Source organism: Danio rerio, chromosome 12 (assembly GCF_052040795.2).
Source record: "Danio rerio strain M-AB ecotype USA chromosome 12, GRCz13ab, whole genome shotgun sequence".
NCBI lineage: Eukaryota > Metazoa > Chordata > Actinopteri > Cypriniformes > Danionidae > Danio > Danio rerio.
This window is the reverse complement of record NC_141032.1, coordinates 24,900,675-24,927,192: the sequence shown is the minus strand read 5'-3', so window position 1 is coordinate 24,927,192 and position 26,518 is coordinate 24,900,675. Positions and strand designations below refer to the sequence as shown.

Sequence of the window (26,518 nt, the reverse complement as noted above, 5' to 3'; positions counted from 1 at the left end):
TATGTCGTATTTTGACACTCCTGTTATTCTGCAATATTTAAACTTGACAGTAATTTTATTTTTTAGGATTACAAAGATATACTGTTCATTTGACACTGAGCCTTTTATTGTCATTTATTAGGGATTTATAAAGCATAATTTGTCCTCACTTTAGAAATAGGTAGAGTGGCTCTGATAGGAGTTAGTTAGTTAGTTAGTTGGCTTTAGCAGAGGTGGCCAATCTTGGAGCTCAGGTGGTGGTATCGGTGGCTCTGGAAGCATTGGCTATGGCAGCAGCAAATCTGCCAGCTCTAGCACCACAGGCTCTGGCAGTTTTGCTGGAATGGGTCTGACTGTGGTTGAGGCTCTGTGAGAGGTTCTGTTGACAGTAACTCTGGTGCATAGGGCAGCAATAGCTCTGGTGGCAACTGGCAGCTCAGCCTCTGACATGGTGGCATCTCTACAGCCAGCGTTAGCTCTTGCGGTGGTGGCAACTACACAACTACAGTGACCCCTACAACCTTGTGCCTCAATGCACATTGTACAAGCGCACAGAGGTTGAGTAAGCGGGAATATGGGGATCATTGTTCCTGAAAAATAAAAACAAATCACACAAAGAAACTTAAAATTTCTTAAACTTAAAAAAAAAACTTAAAATGTTTTCCAATTGTGACATTTCTAACTCACCTACTTGATCCTCCCCTTTTGACTACAGTCTTTACCGAAGTGCAAACCATTTTTTGCCCCAGAGCATGTGTTTTTTGACAGGCGTCGTTGACTAGCCATGCCTGGTCGAACATGAACATTGTGCTGGCACCTGTAATGAGCCTATAGAAAAAAAAACACAGAAGTGTGCAGAAATGTTAGATATTTTTATTTTACATTTAGAAATATCAAATGTTTACAACAATGATGCAGCAGTATTCTAAATGATCTGTCAGCAAAACATATAGGAAATCTGTAGGACATGTATGTAGACTTTGTTCTCAGATTCATTCAATATTTTGATGAAGCATTTTTACCTAAAGATCACCTCAGATGAGATAAGTGAGTGAAAGTTTATAAGAGCAAGGTTTTGTTGTTTTTGTGAGTATCCACAAAAAAAAAAAAAAAAAAAGTTGCTGCTTTGAATGGTCATGAATTGAAGCATTCTTCTACAAACAAAATTACAATTCTTGCTGATCCCAAATTTTTGAAAGACTTTGTGTACGATATTTGCGTGTTAAATGAAAAAACAATATATTTTTTATCTTTAGATCCGCAGCTTGGTCTTTGGCACTACAATCGTACTCTCATGAGGGCGATCGAAAATATAAAAATAAAGATTAAAAAAATAAAATTAACACTATAAAAAATGAAAAAAACATACACTCACATCTCCAAGTATTAAATTATTAATATTACACATTATTAAGAAAGAAGTTTTTACCGTTTGTCAACGATGGATTCATCAACGACGAACTTGATTGATGTGCACTCTGAACTTCTTTCTCAGACGACAAGTAACTACGTTGCCCAATGAAATCGCGCGTGTCACAGCAGCGGGGTGGGGTTTTCGCGTAAGGGGCGTGGTTTGCGCTGTTATGGCAGCCTCCTGTCATGCATGTGAGTGTTATTTTGATTCTCATTTGAAATAGTTCTCGCAAAAAATGAGCAAAACAGCGGATGATGTCGTGGAAAGCGGCGGAATTGAAGTCATTGTTCAAAAAGAAAGTGACAAAACTGCACCACGATGTCCTCATGGTATGAGATAATGAAATAATATTGCTGCTCTGCCACATGTTGTACTGTAAAATAATGATGTAAAAAAACAACACTTGTATTTCTCAGGACCCGCTCTGCTTTTCGAGAAAACTGGCCACGGAGAAGAAGAAAAAGGCAGGAGGTTTTACGCGTGCTCTGCTTGTCGGGACAGAAAAGACTGCAACTTTTTTCAGTGGGCAGACGAGAAGGTTAGTTTTCATAACGAAAATTGAGCTTGTGTTTCTTTAACCAACGTCATGTTGTACATTATCTGTGAGCGGATGTCTAAAGTTCTATTTAATGAATAAAGTAATATGAATTTAATATAATGGTCAACATTAGGCTATATTTTGTCGTCAACATTGAATTAAATCCGCTGATGTTTAATATTTAATATTCATAGAAAGCACATTAGGGTGTCACAGTGGCGTAGCGGGTAGCACAAACGCCTCACAACAAGAAGGTCGCTGGGACAGCTTGTATTTCTGTGTGGTGTTTGCATGTTCTCGTGGGATTCCTCTGGTTGCTCAGGTTTCCCCACAGTCCGAAGATATGCGGTTCAGGTCAACTGGATAAGCCGTAGTGTATGAGTATGTATGGGTGTTTCCCAGTGCTGAGTTGCAGCTGGAAGGCCATCTGCTGCGTAAAACACATGCTGGATAAGTTGGCGGTTCATTCCTCTGTGGCGACCCCTGCTTAATAAAGTGACTAAGCCGAAAAAGAAAATGAATGAAGATTGAAAAAGCACAATGAATGCAAGCAAACTGCTGACTTCAATGTTTCGAATGATGTTTTTTTAAGTAAAGTCTAATATTTATCTATATAAATAAATATTTTACAGAAAAATAATGTTCCATCATCTTTTAGTGCAACAGATCAACATACTTATTGTGATATGTGATTATTCAAATGTATAATAGAATTAGGTATCATTTCAAAGAGTCATTATTGTTTGCTAAAAATAAAACAAATTCATTTGTACAATGGTGTTGTAAATGAAGTTATATTACACTTATAATGTGATGCTTTAACCCATTAAACAGGTAAAAGAAGACTTAATGTTTTTCTAAAGTTGTACATTTATAATTTTAAGAATATATATTCGCATTTGACACATCAGGCTTTAATGGCCATGATATAGTAAAAATATGTAGTTAAAATGTATTTGTGTTTGTGGGCGGACTTTATAAACTGTTTATATACAATAGAACAATAAAAGTCTACTTATGTTAAATGCATGTATTATGATTAATAAAGGGACTACGCTGAAAAGAAAATGAAAGAACGGGTAATGTTATTTATTTATTCATTTATTTTCTTTTTTGGCTTGGTCCCTTTATTAATCAGGGGTTGCCACAGCAGAATGAACCATCAACTTATCCAGGATATGTTTTACACAGCAAAGCTCTTCCAGCTGCAATCCATCACTGGGAAACACCCATACACTCATTTACTTCCAGGGCTCGAACTAGCGACCTTTTTGTTGTGAGGTGACATCGCTACCCATTGTGTCACCTCTAATGTTATTTAGTAGAACTTAATATGTTAAGAAGCTAAGTTTACATTAAGAAAATTTGATAGCTAACACAAGTATCACCTGTATTTAAAACATTATTAAAGATATAAAAATCAGTTGTGTAAATATTTGCATTTTACTCATGATATAGATATCAGAAGCAAGGATGCTGGCCAGAGAGGAACAGAACCGCTCTAAAAAGCCTCTTTTCACTCATCAACAATACTACTCCAGGTAAATGACTTTTATTTTCAAAATTAAGCCATGCTACACTCATCAATTATCATTTTTAAAGTGTTTATGTAAAAAAAAAAGACTTTAAATAACACTGGTATGCTACAACAGAGACTAGCTAAAGTCTAGTTTCTTCCTGACGCAGATTTCTCGAGTTTGCTTCTCTCCCACTGGAGCAGAGAAGGTTTTGTGTGGACTGCCAGCTGTTGATCCTCCCTGGAGAATGGATGAATCATACTAAGCATAGGGCACTTTCTGAGGACGTCACAGTTCAGCGGCTGAAGAAGCCCAGTTTACTGCTGAGTCCTCTGGACAACAAGAAGAGCAATGCACAGTATCTGTTTGCAGAGCGGAGCTGTCATTTCCTCTTGGACACACTCAGTACATTAGGTTTCCGGAAATTGCTCTGCGTAGGAACACCACGGTAAGTGTAATCTGTTACTAATATGGATGGAAAACTAGTGTCTTGGGTAACATAGAGTACTGTACTGTACTCCTAAAAAGTACAATGAGTTGTTTGGATTTGTCATTAATAGGCACTTGTTTTAAATGCACTTATAAAAATGTAATCATCTAGAATATTTTATCATTTAGAGGATTTATATAGCATACAATATTCCATTTTGGGAAAGACGCCAATGACACCAACAATATTATAATGTTGATTAAAATATATTCTATATTGATATTAAAATAATATAATGATGAGACACTCTGTTTTACTCTCAACTTCTATAAATTTTAAAGTGCTTCTAGACATGATCCAATCAAAATAGTAAATTCAATCAATGCATATCTAACTTGACAGTTCTGTTTTTATCAATTATATTTAGTCTATTATCAATTCACAGCTTACATGAGGTGGTTAAGATGCGGAATCTGGAAGACAAGAGTCCTGTCATAAGGAGTTTATTGCTGGACATTGATTACAGGTAAATATAATACAACACAATTCTTTAAAAATACAAGGATAAAATGTAAAAAGTAGGGTTACTTTTTTTCTTACAGACTGTGAATTATGAATTGATGCTCAAAATTGTTTTGAATCTGTGAAGTGTAATCAACATTAAAGAGCCCCTATTATGCATTAAAAATTGACATATTTTGGTTTTTGGGGGTTTCCAACAACTTGTTGATATGCATGCAAGGTTAAAAAACGCTTTCATTGTCTCAAAATATGCATTTATTTTTACCTAATTATCCCAACAACTCCCCTATGATTTGCTCAGCAATTCATTTGTTTCCAAACACCTCCTTAGTGCGAAGCTAATCTGCATGGACTGGTTAGATGACACAGTCTATTGCGATTGATCAGCTGTGGTCAGCGTGAGACAGAGAGAAATGCCCACCACAGCTTAACAATTTTGAAGTAGTCAGAGTGTATGTGTGAGCCCAATGCAGGAGTGCATTAAAGCAATGCAGTTTAACACCAGCAGATTGCTCTATTCTTAATCATGACACACATTCAGGTGGCAAAAGTTGAACTAATTTGAAACTTGACCGCCGCACATGTGTAGGAACAGCTGATGGTGGTGGCCATAGCAACGACAAACGTAAGTAGATTGCGAGCTCACAAACGCATTTAAATCCATAAACAAAGCGACACACGTCACGTTTTTAACATGGCTTTAGACGCGATATGAGAATATAAAGAGTTAACTAGATACAGTGGAGCGGTTACAAGTAACAAAACACAATTAAAATCATAAATTGAAAGCTAGAGAAAACAAGGAGGCAACCATTTTAATTGCACTTACTTACACTTGTGAAATGGAGGAAGAAACTGATCAATTTTTCCAGGTCTGCGCACTCAACAGATGGGCAGGGATTGAGTTTCGTATCGATATCACACCGACAAAGATTTGTTACAGCAGTGATTCATTCAAACTACTATGAGTCAACTCTTTTATTAATGAATCAATAATTTTAAATATGGTGCACTTTCAGATTTAAGCCTGGATATTTCACTTCACTTAGAGCCATGTTTTTCACTGCATGGAAGGTCATTTTTCAAAAACTCATAATAATAGGGGCTCTTTAAGTTTAGGGTTTTCTAAAGATGTTGAAATTTTTATTTTTTATGTTTTAATCTGTTTAAACCCATTATTTAAAAGATGTAAAAAAAATACAAAACTATTTATACAGCAAGATGAAAAGAGCTGTCCATGAAAGAGGACAGCTAAAAGAAAAAGTTTGCCCTATTAGTAAGTGAGGTTATTTTGTATGGTTGACATTATGTGTGTACTGTACAGGAATACAGAGAATCAGAAATCTAAGCTCATAGGTCGTCTTTTTTAAGCTTTATCTCCTGAAAAAAAGCTTTAAATTGCATCTGTATATAAAATGTGCTCGGTTTACAATCTCTAAACCAGAACATAACCTGTCTCGGAGCAGGTTAGCTGTGTACCGTAAGATTCCATGACAACAAACAGCTGTGCTGCCTTCATTGTACCTGAAACCCAGAATTAGTGCAAACTAAACTGAAACTTACTTTAACTTGCTAGTCAGCTAATCCGGCTTCATGGTACAGGCCCCAGCTCTGTAATTTGTCAATCCAGTAAATTGTGTCACTATTATTTATAAAGCATTATATATTCTATATATATATATTAGAGTTGCATATTTACCAGTACTATGGTAGTACTATTGAAATACTGAGGCTTCAAAATACTGGTAATGCCACTGTACTTTTTAACTGGTTGAATTTATAATACTTTGGTACCATAACTCAGGTTGTATATGTAACTGTTAAGCTTAAAATGTTCACTTGTATTCACAAAAAAAAACTTGACAAAAAGTGTTGTTTTTAAAGGAAACTCCACTTTTTGAGGGGAAATATACGAATTGTACAACTCCCCTGGAGTTAAACAGTTGAGTTTTAGTATTTTTTTAAATTTATTTAGCCGATCTCCGGATCTGGCAGGAACTGTTAGCATCTCGCTCCAAAAATTCAATAAATCATTGCAGTCATTTTTCTATTTAAAGTCTTCTGCTGTTACACCCAGCACTATGGTAATCAAGGAACTTTGCTGTCATACTATGGCTGAAGCAGACTTAAGTATATTGATAACGTGCTAAAGTGGAGTGTTTAGTAGTATAAAAAATAGTATATATATTATATAAAAATAACATTTTAGACAAAACATTTGTCTAAAAACGGGTGCTTTTGCCGTTTAGTCAATGAAAAAAGTTCAGAGGTTTTAGCTTCTGAATGAATCTTCGATTTCACTTTAACTATATAAATTCTAAAGAGACTTCTTTCAGAAACGTTAGAAAAATGTACCGACCCCAAAAATCGGAGTTGTAGTTGTCTTCAAACATTATTACATAGTTTCCGCAGGGTTTTTATAAGTCCATTATGAAGGAAATTTCAGACTTATATAGGGTTAAACACTAAGGATTTTTTCTAACGGCCCCAGAAAAGATGTTTACTTGCCCCATCCAAAACAATTCTTAGCCACATATTTAAAAATAATGTGTCAAACAAGCAAACCCTAGTTCTGTATATGCATATTATTTTCAACAAAGAAAAAAAAAACTATAATAATGTAAATGTGTTCACAACAGTCTGTCCAGGTCTGTGTCCTCAGCACATATGGGCTATAATAAACAGATAACTTTTAAACAAATGTTATTGTAAGTTAGTTAATTAAACCATATTGGTAAATCAAGTTATCAATGAAGTTTTGTTCAAAGTTTTTTTTTTTAGATAAATTGTTTAAGAGCTGTTTAAAATGCCTTAAGAACTACAAGGCAATATTTGAGTGAATTTAAGGCCTTAAATGTAGTTTTTGAAATTAAAGACATTTTAAGACCCCGCGGACACCCTGTATTAAAGACTAAGGTCACATATTTGCATATGATGATGGCCTGTATGCTTATCTTTGGGTGAAAAGAAGCGAAACGCTGGGTAAAGCGGCTCAGTAAACTGATGATGCGCTCTGTCAAACACAGCTGTCTGCACTGCTGAAAACTCCTGCAGCGTCCTCATGCTCTCAGCATCATAGAACACCACACGACCCTTCTGGTACTTCACAAACACCCCGACTCTGTTCGGTGCTGCCCGAGCTGCAGTGACGGGTAGCGGCATGTGTCGATCATTATGCCAGGCTGTCAGATTCCCATTCTGAAACTCAAGACTCCACGAGCACCTGTTTCGCCCCAGTTTGGCTCCTTTGTCTCTTCCTCTCCTCTGCAAGCTGCCGTAGGTAATGCCCACAGCCCATGACGGACAGCAGTGCACATCCACCTCCCAGTACTGCTGGCCAGATTTAATAGCAGTAGATCCCAGTGCACAGTATAGCTGATCAAACCTCACAGGCTCATTGGGGACGCCGCGCTCCTCTGGGGACAGACACAGACTACGTCCATCTGAGCTCACCTTGATCTGCTTGTGGCAGGTCTGATTGTCAATCGCCACATTACAGGAGTCTGTTGAAAAGAAATGCAAGGATATTCACTGATTTACTCACCACATGGACTAATTATATCATTAATATTATATTAGAGCATAAACATGCACTACAGACTTAAATTAGATGTATATTTTTCATATGCACTGCATGCTCTATAATAGTTTTAGAGAGGTAAAACAATTCAGGGTGGTCAAAGGTCCTTAAAAAATTCAGAATCAATAGGTGGTAACACTGTACAATAAGGTTACTAGTAATGAATTTACTAGCATAAACAAACATTCATTACTGTATTTATTAATCTTTGTAAACATTAGTTAATGAAACTAAAGTTGATTATTTTTAGATTATGTTGATGTTGGTACGTTAATTAACAGGCATAAATTGGGATATTACTATGATTAATAAATGCTTGCTGTACGAGCATTGTTCATTATTAGTTCATGTTAATAAACACATTATATATATCAAATAAAGTATACATTATATAATAAAACATAATGTATTCATTCAATGATCCAATAATGTTCATCATTATTGCAGTCATCAGTCCCACGCAATCCTTCAGAAATAGTTGTAATAAAGCTCAAGCAGCTGCCAATTAAGGTTAAAATAGAATTATTTGTAACAATTTATAATCATTTGTAACATCCGAAGCGTGTTTACGGCCAATTCTGATCATACTTATTTATTTTTAAAAGAAATTAAATCCTATAAGCCCCAAACCTTTGAACGGTCGTATACAATGCTCGCTCACTCCCTATTTTTACAATATATCTACAAGAAAAAATGTATAAAGTACTATACAGTATATAGCGTGTATATACAGTTGAGGGCAAAATTATTAGCCCTCCTCTTAATATATTTATTATTTTTTAAACATTCTTAAGTAATATTTATTGGAGCAAGGCTATTTTCACAGTATTTCTGATAATGTATTTTTTTTTCTAGAGAAGGCCTTATTTGTTTCGGCTGGAATAAAAGTGTTTATATATATATATATATATATATATATATATATATATATATATATATTTTTTTTTTTTTTTTTTATGTATTTTTTTAAACCATTTTAAGGTCAATATTATTAGCCACCTTAAGCAATATTTTTCAATTAGCTTCAAAACAAATCACTGCTATACAATGACTTGCCTAATCACCCTAACTTAAATAACCTGAATACTTGCATCTTGAAAAATATCTAATAAAATATTATGTACCGTCATCATTGTAAAGATAAATCAGTCATTAGAAATTAGTTATTAAAACAATTATTTTTAGAAATGTGTTGGAAAAAAATCTTGCCTTGTTTAAACAAAAGTAGAAAAAATATAAGAGTTTAAATTTAACAGTGGGGGCTACTAATTTGATTTCAACTATATAGGCTCTATTTTAATAATCTAGGCACAAAGTCTAAAGCGCATGATGCAAAGTTTCCAAATCTACTTCTGTTATTTTAAGAATGGAAAAATGCACTCTGCGCCCCAGCACATGCTCTACTTTACTTTTACTCTTTACTCCTTCATTTTTGTAGATAAGGAAACGGTGTCGTATGCACTCCACTGAAGACATCTATTAGCCTACATATTTAATTTAGTTTGTTAAGCGCAAAGATTTTTTTCAAAACTATTTCTAAATTTAGTTCTATTTTCCAGCAAACTAATAAATAATAAAAATGAAGTGTGCTCCAAAAGAGTTATGTCCAAACACGCATCCTATTCTTATGCCCCATATGGTCCAAAACCCCACAGGTAGACAAATCTAAACTTGTTTTTGTTAAAACAAATATAACTATGCATATAATACCACTACTACTAATAAAAACATTATACAAATGCAAATTGTCATGAATAAACTGAAAAAGCCCCCGACACGAAGAAGGCATGGAGGCAGTGGTCTTTAATATTTATGTAAAAAATAATATGTTTTGCAATATTTTAATCAGCCATGAGGAGGGCCAGACAGAATCTGCAGACATTTTTTATATTTCTGCACAGAATTTTGTAAAGAATCTCTAGATTTATGTGAAATGATTTTGGGTGTATCGTAACTTAAAAACTTGTATACGAAACTATATGAAATAAGAAAATAATACCTTTTAAACTTACAATGCCAATCCAATTAGATTCACTTATTTGGTAAACAAAGCAAGTCTCATATAATGCATCTACTAAAATACAGAAAATATGACTTTACAAACTGCATTGTAAATAAATCATATGAACATTTTTATATTAGTCAATAATATTTCTAAAACTAATATTTTAAAAAACTGAATAAATATAAATTTACACACATTTTATAAAATAAATAAATAGACTCAATGATGAGCTAAAAATCTGTAAATTTCTGCGTGTGCAGATTTCGTGTGGGCCCACCCATGAGTCCACAAAGTGGCACAAATGAATTTGCTATTTAAACAACATGGCGCAAACGTGAAAATTAGGGTTGCGCTGGTCTGAAAATTGCAACAAATTGCACCAAACACGTCTTACGCCTTATCATGCAGACTGTATGATAGGGCCCCATGTTTGTGTATGTTATCCAAAAGTGCTTTGTACCCAGAAGCAGGCTCTTTCTTTGTAGCTGGGCCTTCAGATCTTTTGAGATGTTTCTAAGAACCTTCATGAGCTTCAGGATTCTTTCCTCATTCATTTTGATTTCCCCTTCAGCGGGGTCCGGCTTCTTACGACAGCCTGCCAATCTATACATTCAAGTGGTACACATAAAACTCAGTTATTCACAGTAGTTGCATTACATTACAAATCTATTTGCATTAACACCCTGCCACAAAATCATAAAACTGATGAAATAGTTAGCCTTACGTAAAATCCTCAGGAAATGGCTGAAAACAGAGAACATGGAGAAGACAATATATGTGATCCCTGTGCTTCTTCAATCAGATTACTTCAATGAAATGAGGCCAAAGAGTTTTGCTCTTTAATGGTTACCTGCTTCACGGCCTCCTCTGGGCTTTGTACCAACTGCATGCAGGAGATGTGCTTCTGCAGGAGACAGAGGTGCTGATTCCAGTCTTGAAGAATTCGATTTAGTTTGCTGCTGGTTTCCCGGCGGTCTTGCTCTATCATGTCCAGAACGGCCCGCTCATCCTCCTGCAGAGCCAAATGTAGACCCTCGTAGCACTCCTGTACCTGCTGCTTCATCGCCTCTGAACTCGTCTTCACCAGAGATGAACAATTCAGCAGTTACTTTAGAAATCATAGTCGTTTACAAAAGAGCTAAAGATTTTCACATTTAGGTAAACTTTCAGTTTTGAATACTTTATGAGAATGTGATTAAAAAATTTTTGTAATCTTTCACTCAAAATATGTCAGCTTTTTCTAATATGTGGTTAAAGTCATATATAAAACAATTTGACTTACTGTGAGGTTTGCTTGCCGCTTTTTAACAGATTCCAGATGAGATTCTGTTTTTTTCCTCTCCTTCTTCAAGTCCTCCAACAAGACTGGCAGCTGTACACATAATTGTTTAGACTTTGAATTGCTGTTCAAAAGTTTGAAGCAAAGTAATAATATCAAAGTTTGGAGTTTAGGTAATGAATATTTTTTAAAGGCTTAATATGTTAAATAAACAGTGGCGTGTTAAATTAATCATAAGTGTGTTAATTTTCCCAAGTGATTTTTAGCAGAGCAAAAGCATTTTTACAGTAATTCCTATTATATTTTTCTTTTGGGGAAAGACTTATTTCTTTTAGTTTGGCTGGAAAAACTGCCGAGGTCAATATTATTAGTAGGCATGGGATGATAATCATTTTCAAGGTATACTGCGGTTTGGAAAAGTCAAGGTTTTAAAATCATTGATTGATTGATTTATGACGATGATTGATTTGAATTATTTAGCCAGACATGTTTACTGCTTCAAAATATTTTAAATGATCAAAATAAAATTCATTGGCCTCTATTTTTATCGATCTTGGTGCAAAGTCCAAAGCGCAGGGCGCAAAATCATTAAGGGCATTTTAGAATCCACTTTTGCTATTTTAAGGACGGAAAAACCTGCTTTGCCTCGCGGAGCATGGTCTAACAGAGTTGAGCTTATTCTCTTAATGAGTTATAAGTGTGTTTTGAGAATAACCAATTAGAGTCTTACCCCCTATTCCCTTTAAGAGTCAGTTGCGTCGCGCCATAGCGCATTTGCTATTTACATGACGACTTTGTAAATGGAAAAACTGAGCACTTCACTAGCGAGAAAACAGTTAAACAGATCATCTGCAGCACGGAAATAAAAGAATGAGCCTCTTTATTCGTTACTTTCACTTTCTCTTTCGTGGATAAGGAAATGGTGTTGTACGCACATATATCAATTAGCCTACATAATTAATTTTGTTTGTTAAGCGCAAAGATTTCTTTTAAAACTATTTCTAAATTCAGTTCTAATTTCCAGCAAACAAATAAATGAACAATAATAACGCAGTGTGGTCAAAAAAAAAAAAGAGTAATAGCTAGGCCCACACGGAATCTGCACGAGCAGAATTCCGCAGATTTTCCGCCGATTTTCCGCCGATTTTCCGCAGATTTCTGGCGATTTTTAGAACATCATTAATTCTGTTGATTTACTTGAGTAAATGTGTAAATCTGAATTTATTCCGTTTTTATTCAGTAATTTATTACTTTTTATTTCATATATTAACGTTTTAATTATGATACTCGCTGGATGCTCCCAAAATAATTTCGCAGAAATCCACAGATTTTTACCAAAATTCTCTGCAGAAATAGCAAAAAATGTCCGCAGATTCCGTCTGGCCCTAGTTATAGCCAAATACACCTGCTGTGCCCCATATGGTCCAAAATCTGACAGGTGGGCAAATCTAAGCTTGTTTTTAATAAAATAAATATACATATGCATATAATAAATAATACTGCTAAAAATAATAACATTATACAAAAGCAAATTGTCATGAATAAACTGAAAAAGCCCTTTGAGACGAAGAAGGCATGAAGGCAGTGGTTTTTAGGACCAAGGAACAGAAATAAGCACCACTGCTAGAAATAAGAACCACAAGTTTCAGCTCAAAATAGCCCACAAATAAGGTTTTATAACTCTTTGAAACTGCCCCTTTTTGTCACTTTAAATTCAAATGAGATTGAACATTTTTCAAAAGATGGTGGAGCTACAAATGCCTATGTGTCAGCATAGTGACAGACTCAAAAACAAGACTAATGAGGGAAAGATCATGACTAATGGGCGGGGCTTCACCCTATTGATGACATGTACAAAGGCAGAATGTCGATGAAGGTGTTTCTGCAGAACTGTTTAAACCCCTTATAAATGTGATTTTTAAATAAAAGTGGAATACTAGTATCTTGCAAAATAACTTGTAAAATATGTGCTGTCATTATGGCAAAGACAAAAGTTATTTAGTCTTAAGATATTAGTTATTAAAACTAGTGTTTAAATATGTGTAAAGAAATGTTTTCCATTAAACAGCTCTTGGGACAAAAGTATTAAAATTTCACAAGAGGGCTATACTTTTTGTTCATTTTAATCTATATATATATATACAATATATATTGTTTCAAAAGACACTGACTTTGAAGACTGGAGTGATGAAGCTAAACAATGTATTAATTTATATTTAAAAAGTTATTTATACTGTAATAATGTTTCACAATAATACAGTTTACTGCATCTGATCTGCAGCCTTGGTGAGCATAAAGGAGACTTTTACAAAAATGTTTAGAACTCCTGCCATCCTCAAATGTTTGAATGGCTGTGCAGGTTGAACAGTCATTTTTATTGTTGCAGTCTGTAAACAAAGCTACTAGCACGACCCCTGTAGGTTGTCTCAGGTACTGTAGGCTGCCTGACTGGTTAAAAAAAATCTGTCATTACCTCAAAGGGTTTTGGAGAGACGGCTCCAGTTCTCTTGATTAGTTTTGGAGAGCGTGGGAAGGGTTGCGTGACTTGTACCCCCGAACGAGCCTCAGTAGCCAGACAGAAGGAACTGGTTTCCTCTGATAAAGGCCTGAAGTCTTTCTCTGCCATTTATCAACTCACTAAACAGAACAGAAAATAATTAGTAAACCCTCACAAACATCACTTCGGTGGCCTTTAGTTCTGATAATCGTATCCCGTGCATGCCATGCAAATACACAAAGCAGATGACTGAGCACCAAAATTATCTGACCAAATCAGCTGAGCACGTACAAAGCAGTTCCTTTTTACATTTCACAACTGCGCTAAAATATCTCAGCTAGACTTTCCTAGAACACATCACGTGCATAGCCTTAATATAAACTTGAAAATCTGAATCATACATAGATTTTTGTGTTGTCTGCACATATCGTTTAAATATAGGCATTGACACTGTATATCAAGTGTTATTTTTTTGATCATGTAAATCAGTGTTGCATAAAACGTGCTATAATATAATGCATTAAAACAACTTACCTGAGATACTGATGAGAGAATTGGTGAATGCGTTTGATTTCTTCCTCCTGCATGCAGTGGTGTGCTTGTCTGTGGAATGTGTTGGAAAAAGTGTTCAGCCCCTTTTTAACATGCCAAAGCCTGCTGCGTATGCCTATGTGTGTGTACACACTTTTACTGTCTTTCATAACTGACAGGAATATGTCTGCTCGGCTCTAAACTTGTTGACCTGCAGGGTTTGGAAATAACATCAGATTGTGGGTTTCATTAAGCCATTTTGAAGTGCATGTTGATGCTTGCATTTTACATTCATTTTGTGTTTTCAACAACCTATTGTATTTCTCCCCTCTTATAGGTACTGCCAGTTTTATGGACAGGATGAGTTCTGTCGCTATAATATGTTTAACCATCACTTCTTTGATGATGAGGTACAGAAGCAAAACTTTGTCGGCGTCAAATGTGGTCACGGTATAGCACATGGTGCGCCAAGTCATTCTGTGCTGTTTTGCAGGAAGCGGTCAAGTTTTTTCAAGGCTTTCTGCAAGAGGAAGGAGGAGAGAAGTTAGTCATGATAACAGACCCGCCATTTGGAGGCCTGGTGAAGCCACTAGCCAACAGTTTCTCTCAGATATCAATGACCTGGAAAAATCTGAATAAAGGTATGAGGAACTGCAGGCTTTCCCAGTTAAGTACACTGTATGTGACCACAAAACCAGTCGCAAGGGTCAATTTTTAGAAAGTGAGGTCACCTGAAAAAGTTGAATAAATAAATGCAATATTTGGGCAAGATGCAACTTTTTAAAAATCTGGAATGTTAGGGTTCAAAAAAATCTAAATAATTAGAAAATTGCCCTTAAAGTTGATACTAATAAGTAATTACCAATACATATTATTGATATTTTTTTTTTTATACAAAGTATTGATATATTTATGGTAGGAAATGTACAAAATGTTTTCATGGAACTTGATATTTACTTAAATCTGGACTTTACTAGAACTATGTTAAGCTTCTTTGATAAATGAACAGGAATTGAATTGAACTTAGTATTCTAATAGTTTGTGGCATTATAGTAAAATTAATCATTTTGGGCTCCTTTGGAAGCTCCTTTATATACATGCCTCTTAGACCAGCAGCCAATCAGAACTTAAGATCACCCCGGTATGGGAGCCTATGGAATAACAGAAAAACAACAGGAAGGCGGGACAAAGAAAAAGACGTGCAATTGGCAATAATAAATAAATAAATAAACTTCAGTCGTAACAACAATGCATTGTATTTATTGACAAAATATACCTGTGCAACATTAGGCTATTTTTTTATGGTTCACAATCACATAATCAAACACTTAAAAGTGTACACCTAAAAGTAAAAGTAAGGATTAACCTAGTAAAAGCAATTTGAAAATTAAACATTTTAAGTAGTTGATTTTAAGTACAAGTACCAATTGATGAACACTACACAAACATACTAGTTTTATATTGCATCTGGATCCAAATATCTACTCATATGAACTGAAAAGGTGGTTTACACTACCTGACAAAAGTCTTGTCGTCGATCCCAGTTGTAAGAGCTACAAAAATAAACTGACTTCTAGTTGATCATTTGGAAAAATGGCAGAAGGTAGATTTTTATGATGAATTATCTGTTGAACTGCATCCAAATCATCACAAATACTGCAGAAGACCTATTGGAACTCACATAAACCCAAGATTCTCTGTTTGCTGAAGGAAAAATCATGGTTTGGGGTTACATCAACAGCCTGAGGTATCAAGACATTTGTGCTGCCCATTACATTACAAACTAGGGCTGCACGATTAATCGAAAAAAGATCACGATCTCGATTCGACCCTACGCACGATCTTAATTCAGCTTTTTTTACGATTCAGCCAATTCTATTTTCAAGGTCAGGAGAAAAGCAAGGCAGTTGCACAAGTCTTCACAGCAGCATTGACACCTTCAAATGGCGTTAAGAGTGTCACATACTGTTTTCATAAGGTATAATTCCCCCAAAAATGTCATTTCTGTCTTCATGTAATGATGGATTCGCTGCCGCGAAATCACACGTGAACTGACGCACTGTTTGTTTACTACCGAGAACTCGTGTGTGCACGCATGACCCCTACTTTTGTGAACACAACCTGCATGGGCTGTGAATTACAGGAAATGAAGTTGTAAATAACGTTCAGTTTGTTGCACAGAGTGATCGTTTGATGGCCGAGCAGGAGGTTTAATTTGCATGTGTGTATTTTTTCTCACAGTGACAGCAGCCATGAGCCGCACTCGGAAGTGAAAGTGAAACCTGGCTGCACATCATTTAAATGATCATATGGCATTTTAGAGTAATGATTACGAAAAGCATTTAGTATGTTTTTTCCTTTCATAGCGAACACAAAGTGTTGTGCATGAAAATAATAGTTTAAGCACGTCTTAAACATAATAAATCAACTTTATAATTATGAATAGTTATATTCTGATGTCATAATTTTACTGTGAATTAACAAACAGGACATATTGAACGTCTGTTCAAGTCCACCATAATGACTATACAAAATGTAGCATTTTAAGCAACAGTAGACCTACACATAGGTCTAATATTATTGTTGTTTTGCCATATGTTTGAGAATTAACAATAATAATACGCTAACCAAATTAACCTTTATTTAACATTTACATAATCATGACAAAATTGTGATCTTGATTTTAAGCAAAAAATATCATGATTCACATTTTTGCCAGAATCGTGCAGCCCTATTACAAACCACAGGGGAGGGCAAATTCTTCAGTAGGATAGTGCTCCTTCTCATACTTCAGCCTTCACATCAAAGTTCCTGAAAGCATAAAAGGTCAAGGTTCTCCAGAATTGGCCAGCCCAGTCACCAGACATGAACATTATTGAGCATGTCTGAAGTAAGATGGAGAAGGCATTGAAGATAAATCCAAAGAATCTTGATGAACTCTGGGAGTCCTGCAAGAACGCTTTCTTTGCTATTCCAGATGACTTTATTAATAAGTTATCCGAGTAATTGCAGAGATGTATGGATGCAGTCCTCCAAGCTCATGGGAGTCATACACAATATTATTTATTTTTTCCACTGCACCATGACTTTATATTCTATACTGTATGCTATTTATGCAAAGTGACAAGACTTTTGTGTAAGCAAAGTTCGACCTTACTGTCCTAATTAAATGATTTAAAATCAAGGCATGATCATATTTTATTTTGGTAAAATAATCTTAATCTAGAGGCCTTTGCCTTTCATATAAGCCCCTTCAGATACTAAATGATTAACTAGAAGTCAAGTTATTATTTGTTGTTCCTAAAACTTGGATGGGCGACAAGACTTCAGTAGACAACCCAGTGGGACACACATACAGATCAACGTGCGCAATATACTGACACAGAGAGAAGAAACTGTTGAATAAAGTAATTTTTATTTTACAAATGCAAAAAAACTTATTCTTGTAGCTTTATTATTTTCCAATTACAATGAACAACTTCCTGTTAATTTCATGCAAGTAATCCAAGATGAAAGTGGCTTTCTTTATTCAGTAGAACAGATTTTAAACTGAATCTGTGGGGATTTTTATAATGGCAGTAAATGATGATCGTAGTTTAGAGAATAAACGTAAACACATACAAAAATGGCTTGGTGACACTGAGGTCTTGTGAAGCAAAATGATCAGTCTGTGTTAGAAATTAAACTTAATATACAATATTATTAGCTTTAATCTACAGCCTGGTAAACTGTTCTCAGCACATGTGCAAATGTAGTCCGATTGTAGTCCAGTCAATCTGATGACGAATGCACATGACTGGACAGGAAGCCAGATGACTCAATTTGCTGATAAATATTGGTAATTTCATCACTAGCCCTCACACATTCATCATTAAAATGACCGTGCTACAATCAGATTATATTTGCAAATGCGCCAAAATCTGTTTGACCAGGCTGTGGATTAAAGCTACGATTGTATATAAGGTTCAGTTTCATACACTGATCGATCATGTTGCTTCACAAGACCTTAGAATGTCATCATGAGCCATGGCCATTGATTTGGACTTGTTTGTATGTGTTTGGTTTTAATCTCAAAAGATTTTCACCATTGACTTACATTGTCAGAATGACCTAGGACCACAAATTCAGCTCAAAATCTTCTTTAATGTTTTACTACATCTTGGATGACCTGTGGGTGAGTAAAATAATAGGAAATATTCATTTTTGGGTGAACAATCCTTTGAATTTCATTTCAATTTGTATTCTAAAGATGAACATGAATTAAAATGTTAAGACACTGACCATTTTAGGTTTTGTAGTACTTCAGCGTAGCTTTTGAAGGTTGAAACATGAAGCTCTACTGTAATTACACAAAAAACAAGTAACCTTTGCGGTTTGGCTTAATTCCTATTTTGACTTTCCAAGAAAGAGAAGGAGCCCTTCAGGTGGAATGAGGTGTAGTCAATCGTATCATTCTTACTTGTTGATATCTTCAGCAAATGGTGAACAGAGAAATAGCAGTAGATTTTACTGGTTGCTCCTTTGTCATGAATATTTAAAAAAACTTGTATCGGAGGCCAGCTAGCGAAGTGCTATGCAGGTAAACCCCACTCCTCTGACCACAAAATGTGCTGTAACAACAGACGCTAAAGGGCCATGGTCTTTAGCCTCCTTGTTAGAACAACCAACGCTCATACAAAGGATGCCCGGTCCAATCCCAGCTCAGACCGGGTTGGGTGCAGTAGGACATACAGTTCTGCATATGTTTGTATGGTTACATGGGGAAAAAAACAAATTTCTTTTTTTAATATTCCAAGTAAGAAAAATATAGGGTTGGAATTGCATGAGGATGAGTAAATGTGTATTAAAAGATTGTTTTATATATTTGTTTACCTGTTGTTCTTGATATAATCTTCAGTGAGTGATGCTTCAGCTGAGATGCCAATGATCTGGATTTTCCCGTACTTCTTCGAGTCCCGTATCCTTGAGTGTTTCCCCTCGTTCTCTATGCTGGATTACCAGGTAATATAGGAATATCATATTAATGAATGAAATAACACATGAACTCTACAGGGAGTAAAAGTCCAATGCTGTTTATTTGTTTTCAGGTCGATTATGATAACCACCCTCTGTATAAACATGGAAAGACGGGCCGTAAACAATCACCTGTTCGACTTTTCACCAACCTGAGCCCCAAAGATATCATTCTACCAGAGGCTGAAGGTTACAGGTGCATTTAAAACACATTCCTTCTTCATAACGCTTTCAGGTTTGTTTGACCCAAGGCTAAAAGGCATTGTTTTAGGAGGAACTAAACTTTTAAAAGTGAGCACAGATGTCACCCTGGTAAATTCTGAAAAGCCATAATGTGCTGCTGTACAGGAAGTGGTCACATTTTTTTCTCTGTGAGGAGGGAGGAGACAAGATAGCCCAGATAACAGATGCACTTTTGGAGGTCTTGTGAAGTTATTAGCCAATAGTTTCTATTAATGCTATTCAAAAAATGAGCAAAGGATACAGGTGCAACCTTTTTTTCTTTAGTGCACTCAGCTTTGACTCAGAGGAGAAACAAATGTATGTGTGTGTGTGTGTGTGTGTATATATATATATATATATATATATATATATATATATATATATATATATATATACAGTGTGTGTGTGTGTGTGTACATATGTACGTATGTATATACATACATTCAGTTGAAGTCAGAATTATTAGCCCCCCTTTGAATTTAGTTTTCTTTTTTACATCTTGATTTAGGGCACCCTAAGCAACTCCAGTATGAAGCCCCAAGTCCTGAAATGCACCCTTTTTACTTTAATTCAATTTTTTTTTTTTTAGCTGTGTTTTATATCACTCGATCTTCTTTTCTACATTTTATCTCAATGAAAACTTTACATTTTAAATTATTAGATTACTTAAAATGAATTCACAACTAAAAAATAATACATTTTTTATAAATTTGACTGCTCTATGATTGAGGGTGGTGGATATTATAACATTATAACAATACTATATTTTATTGTATATTAAATAATATTTAATTATGTAAAAATTGATTTGTTTGTATATTAAATAATATTTAATTATGTAAAAATGTATGTGTTTGTCTTACTATACAAAGAAAATGATGTTATATATAGTTTGTAGGCATAATTTATATTTCTAGATATTTATTTGGGGCCCCCAAGATTTCCTGGGGACCTAAGCGGTCGCTTACCTTGCTTATTGGTTAAATCTGCCTGTTCAACACAGCACCATTTTCCTCAGAAAACATAATTCTAAAGGTGCTGTTGACTTTAAGTTTACAAATTGAGTTATGTGTAATAAAATGAAATGATGCAGGGAAAAAGTATTGAACACATGAAAAAAAGAGAGGTGTAGAAGGGCAGTGAATGCCCAGACAGCAGCTGAAATCTCTCAGTAGTTATTCAGCAACCCTCTGCCTTTCCTCAGTGTAAATTAATATTAGCTGATTCAGTCCAACATCTACATTGTCGGGATGATAACCAGAGTGCACATTTCAGCAAGACAATGATCCAAAACACAGCCAAGGAAACTCTCAAATGCTTTCAGAGAAAGAAAATCTAGCTGTAGAATGGCCCAGCCAACCTCCTGACTTAAATCCAATAGAAAACAGAAGGTAAAGATCAGATTTGATAGACGAGACCCACAGAAGCATCAAGATTTTTACTCTGTTGAATCTGTGAAAACATCACTCCTGAGCAATGCTTGTGACTTCATTCTCCACCAGTCACCTTTAAGCTGCCATCACCAAATGTGTGTGGTTGTGTGTGTGTGTGTGTGTGTGTTTTTAGGAGGAACTAAACTTTAAATATAAGCCGAGACTATAAAAATAAATATCTCACTTTTTGAGCGTCTTTCATCAAACATCATCATCTGAAATTTTTATGAAAGTTAATGTATGTAGCTTGAAAAAATTCCAGAATAAAATTAAATGTTAAACTGTTAGGAAACAAATATGTATGTAAGTTTTTTAGGTTTTAATTAAATAAATTAAATACTACTAATCTTTATTATATTACATTGCACTATAATCTTATTCATTTCATGTAAATATACATATTTCAATACAACTGACCCTTGGCTAAAACACAGCCACCCACCAATCATGGCTTAGCAACCGTACCTACGCGCAGGAGCTCTGTCAAGCTTTCGAGTGAGGGAAACAGGTCAAAGCGTTGTGCATATGCATTGTGCAAATCAGACACCCGGTATCCTTAAAGTTTGGACTGGGTGGTGGAATTGTTTTCCTTTTCAAAATCAAAAAACCCAGGGGGAGAAATGCCAGCATGGATTAAAAGAAGCGGAGTTAAGTTGGTTTTGTTTCGATATTCCTGACAGTCATAGACGGCAATAACTCGCACAGCTCTTACCCTAAACAGATCTAAATTGTGTTTCCTACGAAAATACAAAGCAGGTTATGTTTCACCGCTGTCTTTTTCTTTTCTTTTTTCGCTAGATATTATGAGCACTGCTCTGCTTAAGCCTTCGTCATAATCATACTAATAGCAATCATATTTCCACCTTTTTCAAGCTAGGAATATTTAAAAATTAAAAATCAACAGAACAAAACCGAGATGTGATCCCAAACTGGGCACTTGCGATCAATATACTTTCCCCCCAGCTGTTTTTCAGTCATTCATAAGCGTCCATGTCAGAGCAGTTCACTGATGTTTTCGTCTGTCTTTTGGAGATTTAGTCATTGGTGACGATGTTATATCGGGTTAGTGTCTGCTTTATATTTTGTGTGGGATTAATATTTGCTGGTGGGGAAAATCTATTTGTTCACTTCTGCTATTTATACTTTGGTTTGCATTTCAATTTATTTATTTCTTCCACTTAACTGCTAATTAGAATAGAAACTGTATAAAGAGCACACAAACATACTGACATTTATAGGTAACGTTATTTTACAATTTTATGGGTCAGTGATGCTAATATTCAGCACAAATCCATCAATTTCCCCTTTCTGGTTGATCTTTCTATGAATGAATTATGTTGAAGCACAGTCCATGCGTGTTTCCTCGTGGGTTAGTAACGCTCTATTTCATTGCACAACAATTAAACTATCAGGCTTTTTGGCTAAAAAAAGAGAAGTCGCGGTTTAATTTGTTATCATTAGATTTCACCTCTCCTGCTGAGCATGAACCGAGCTGTTGGTCAGCGTATGAGGCGGCTAGGCTAACCAAAATTTAGATTTTTTTCTAATCGGTTGCCTATTATGTAGTAGATATATCCCTGTAATGCATACTGCAGTCCTTTTTCGTCTGGTTTTCTCAGATATCTTAAATCTTAAAATCTTAATTATATCCCTGGGAATATCTTAGATATTGTAATAGACATGCCAGGCACAAAAGTTTGACAGGCGTAGCAACAGTAACTTAGGAGGGCGGGGCTTAGCGAAGGGTCAATTTCACCAGAATATGGAGGAAATACTCTTGCATCAGTACTTTATTTCTTAGTTTATGTAGAATTTGAAATTTCAGTGAATCCATTTTTAATCTGATTACATTTTTAAGGAATGTAGTTTTAACTATAAAAAATAACTAAGAAGATATTAATCAGCTTTGTTTTAGTTGAAATGAATTGTTAATTAATTAATAAGCTTGCATTCCACTGGTTTCATTCCTGGAAATACAAAATCCTATATTCTAAATATGCACTCAATTGTTCATTTAATTGTTGAATGCCGCTTTTAATAAAAGTTGTATAAACTCCTTTAAACCCGTTTAAAAATTACCACTGATGTTTCTTAATCTTTTTTAGATTTTGCAGTGTTTGTGAGAGGTATGTGTCAGCAGCAAACAAACACTGCCCTAAGTGTGACATGTGCCCATCAAAGGTAAAAACTCATGTTTAACTCAAAGTCTTTAAAATATGAGCAGACTCAAAGATGTTTCACTTTTCATCTCACAGGATGGACGAGAATGGAGACACTGTGATGAATGTGGACGGTGTGTGAAGCCCTGTAAGCAATCCTCCATTTGAGTTCTTTGGACTGAAAGTTTCCGAGTGCGTTTATTCTTGCTTCAGCACTTACTTCTAACTGTGTTTCTCTGTCCAGCGTGGCGTCACTGTTCCTCATGTGGTCGCTGTGCTCTTCCTGATCACCCCTGTGGTCAAAGGCAAACCGGCTGTTTTAACTGCGGCAGCCAAAAACACAAACTCAGAGCCTGTCCTAAGAAACGGTGAGTAAAAAATAGGGCTATCATGAATGATAGTCATTAAAACAAACAAACAACTTTCATTATTTAAAATGTACACTAACTAAATTAAATTAAACTTAAACTGAATAAAACAAATCATAGTAATACTTCAGCTAGTTGTCATACAATTCACAAGCTTAATTCAATTGAGCTCTTGTGCATTACTGACTGTACTATATGTGCATGTGTATGCAATAAAAACAGCACGAACATAAATAAATAAATATAAAATATTTAACTTTGCCAATATCATTGCTAATACTAAAATAACACTGGTGTGAGCTCTGGAGAAAATTACTAAAAAAAACTTTATAATGAACATTTTTGTTAAACTATATTAATAAATGTATCATTTATTAAACATTTACTCACAATTTACTCTCCCTTGGGTGGTATTTTTATAAGTTTCTTCATTCTGTTGAACACAAAAGATGATGAGATTTGAAAGAAAGCTGTAAAGATCGAGTTCCATAGTATGGAAGTCAATGGTTACAGGTTTCCAGCTTTCTTTAAAATATCTTCTTTTAAATTCAAATGGTTTGGAACAAATAAAGGCTGACAGAATTTTCAGATTTGGGTGAATCGTCACTTTAAAGAAATCATGATTAGAATTAAAATACCCACTGAATAGGAACGTTCATGTCCATAAAGAGATAGTTCAGCAAAAAATGACAATTATGTCATCATCTGCTTGACTTCTGTTAAATAGACAAGAATACATTCTCAAGAATGTCTGAAATAGGTTCCTTGAATTCCATAGTATTCTTTTTCTACGATGGAAGTCAAAGTCTACCAGATTTCAACATTCTTTAAATGGTCTTCTTCTTGTCTCTAACAAAAAACACAAAGTGTTACCACTTGGGGGTCAGTGCATTTTAATTTTAAGGTGAACGGTCCCTTTAAGAAGTTGGTGGGGGGCACCTGTCAGTCATGCCATCATTTCTCTATCTGTCCATTGCGTATGGAGAAGGCGATGAGATGCTTGATTTGACTATGTTTCATATGGCACTGAAGGCCCAGCGAGATCCCAGGATGGTCTAGAAGTGGGAAACAAACACAGGCCCGAGGGTCAGCGCACCACTTCCTAATGCAGTCAGCCATCCCATGTAAACTCCCTGTGTTTACAAACAATTGGGGAAGTTGGTTAATCATAATAAACATTTGTGTTAAACTATAATAATAATGTTATCATTTATGAATACATATTTACAAAACTTTGATGAAAATGAAATAAAACATTTGTAAAAATCCAATAGTATATATAAAATAACACTGTATTAAACATGTTATTTAAATAAATTGAAATAAAAAGGAACATTTTAATGCACAATTATGACATTTTTCTTCATAATTTCAAGGGAAAATTTTCCCAGAGATGGGTTGCGGCGGGAAGGGCATCCGCTGCGTAAAAGTGTGCTGGATGAGTTGGCGGTTCATTCCGCTGTGGCGATCCCGGATTAATAAAGGGACTAAGCCAAAAAGAAAATAATACTAAATATTTTCAAATATAGAAAAAAAATTCAGTTTCAATAGAAAGTTCACAATTCATAACCTAATCAAACTAATGATACTTTACCATATTTGCTGGATATATTCCTAGAGATGGTTTGCAGAAAAGGCTGAAAAGGCATGCTGGATAAGGCATGGTGGTTCATTCTGCTGTGGTGACCCCGAACTAATAAAGGGAATAAGCCGAAAAGAAAATGAATTAATGATTTTATTTCAGCACATTTGTAAACATAATAGTTTTAATAATTCATTTCTAATAACAGATTTATTTTATCTTTGTCATGATGACAGTAAATAATTGACTAGATATTTTTCAAGACACTGATATACAGCTTGAAGTGACATTTAAAGGCTTAACTAGTTTAATTAGGTTAAATAGGCAGGTTATGGTAATTAGGCAAGTTATTGTATAATGATGGTTTGTTCTGTGGACTATCAAAAATAGCTTAAAGGAGCTAATAATGTTGACCTTAAAATGTTTATCAAAAATAAAAAACTGCTTTTATTCTAGCCAAAATAAAACAAATAAAACTCTCCAAAAGAAAATATTATCAGACATACTGTGAAAATGTCCTTACTCTGTTAAACATCATTTGGGAAATATTTAAAAAAGAAAATAAAAATTGTAAAAGAAGGGGGGTGGGGGGTAAATAATTCTGACTTCTACTGTACACAACCAGCAATTCCTTTTCATTCATACAGTATCCAATTCATAAGATTTTTCTATTGAATAACTTCATTTCTCACAACTTTCTACACTATTTAGAAAGTTTCTAGGCTAGAAATGTAAAAAGAACTGTCATTTAGTTACTGAACCCTCATAAATGTATGCCAGAATAGCTATTAGCTGCACTAATTCTAACAATGCCTCCTAAATATCACTAAACCTCTCCAGACATTGGGAATCATTTGCTGTACTAATTTATACTGTTTCAATAAGTTGTTTGTACATGAACAACAGTGATTTCAGCATTAATATAAACTGGTTCTTCAAGTCTTTTAATAGTTATACCATTCTCTTGTACTCATTTTGCCAACAGAATGCTTGTGTCGGGTGACCGCGGAGCTCCAGGCCTGTCGAAACACAAAGCAGGCAAATCCAGAGCTAAGAACAAGCAGAAAAGAAGAGCTACTTAATCTTACACGCAGTGCATCATGGGAACAGTGGTTTTGTGGCTGCTGAAAATACATCATAAAAGTGTGAACCAGTAAGCTGGTGTTAAACCTGACTGTATAGCAGAAGGCTGTTATGGAATTACCGCCATAGTTGTTTTTTTGCCATCTTGGTTATGCGTTCATCACAAAGATTATTATACAGTAATACCTTCTCAGTACTAATGACAGGCTGTGTGAACAAACCTCGCGAACGGCCTGGTGTAACACTTCAAAGATGCTTTTTTTTCAGAAGCCATCTGTGGATAAATTTGACATTATATTCTTAAAAAATGCAAATAGTATTTTCTAATAAAATTTCACCTGAATATTGCAGAATCGATCCATTGAT

General features: G+C 35.0%; 2 protein-coding genes across 4 annotated transcripts; one reads left to right on the top strand and one right to left on the bottom strand.

The window, feature by feature from the left end:
* The first annotated feature begins 1,545 nt into the window (after positions 1-1,545).
* On the top strand, positions 1,546-26,509 carry zcchc4 (zinc finger, CCHC domain containing 4). Of its 3 annotated transcripts, none has more exon segments than NM_001113599.1 (13): positions 1,546-1,722; positions 1,810-1,931; positions 3,390-3,472; positions 3,618-3,896; positions 4,324-4,404; positions 14,630-14,702; positions 14,786-14,933; positions 19,190-19,293; positions 19,380-19,501; positions 23,066-23,141; positions 23,216-23,267; positions 23,364-23,487; positions 26,055-26,500. In NM_001113599.1, coding segments are annotated over 13 exon segments (1,455 nt in total). In that variant the 5' UTR covers positions 1,546-1,628; the 3' UTR covers positions 26,152-26,500.
* Positions 4,366-14,361, bottom strand: si:dkey-219e21.4. The gene is made up of 7 exons (XM_087276285.1): positions 14,296-14,361; positions 13,738-13,901; positions 11,268-11,357; positions 10,836-11,063; positions 10,710-10,729; positions 10,446-10,588; positions 4,366-7,903 (listed from the first exon to the last, which is right to left on the bottom strand). Exons 2-7 carry the CDS (start codon positions 13,888-13,890, stop codon positions 7,305-7,307), a joined length of 1,233 nt encoding a protein of 410 aa, XP_087132411.1. The 5' UTR covers positions 13,891-13,901; positions 14,296-14,361; the 3' UTR covers positions 4,366-7,304.
* Positions 26,510-26,518: the final 9 nt, after the last annotated feature.

Coding starts and splice junctions, on each gene's coding strand:
- si:dkey-219e21.4 (XM_087276285.1), bottom strand. CDS start 13,890: ATGGCAGAGAAAGACTTCAGGCCTTTATCAGAGGAAACCAGTTCCTTC. Junction 11,358..13,737: donor TCTCTCCAAAACCCTTTGAG/GTAATGACAGAT, acceptor TTATGTGTACAG/CTGCCAGTCTTGTTGGAGGA. Junction 11,064..11,267: donor AGCGGCAAGCAAACCTCACA/GTAAGTCAAATT, acceptor TCTCTGGTGAAG/ACGAGTTCAGAGGCGATGAA.
- zcchc4 (XM_087275215.1), top strand. CDS start 14,673: ATGTTTAACCATCACTTCTTTGATGATGAG. Junction 14,703..14,785: donor ATCACTTCTTTGATGATGAG/GTACAGAAGCAA, acceptor GCTGTTTTGCAG/GAAGCGGTCAAGTTTTTTCA. Junction 14,934..19,189: donor CTGGAAAAATCTGAATAAAG/GTATGAGGAACT, acceptor TATAATCTTCAG/TGAGTGATGCTTCAGCTGAG.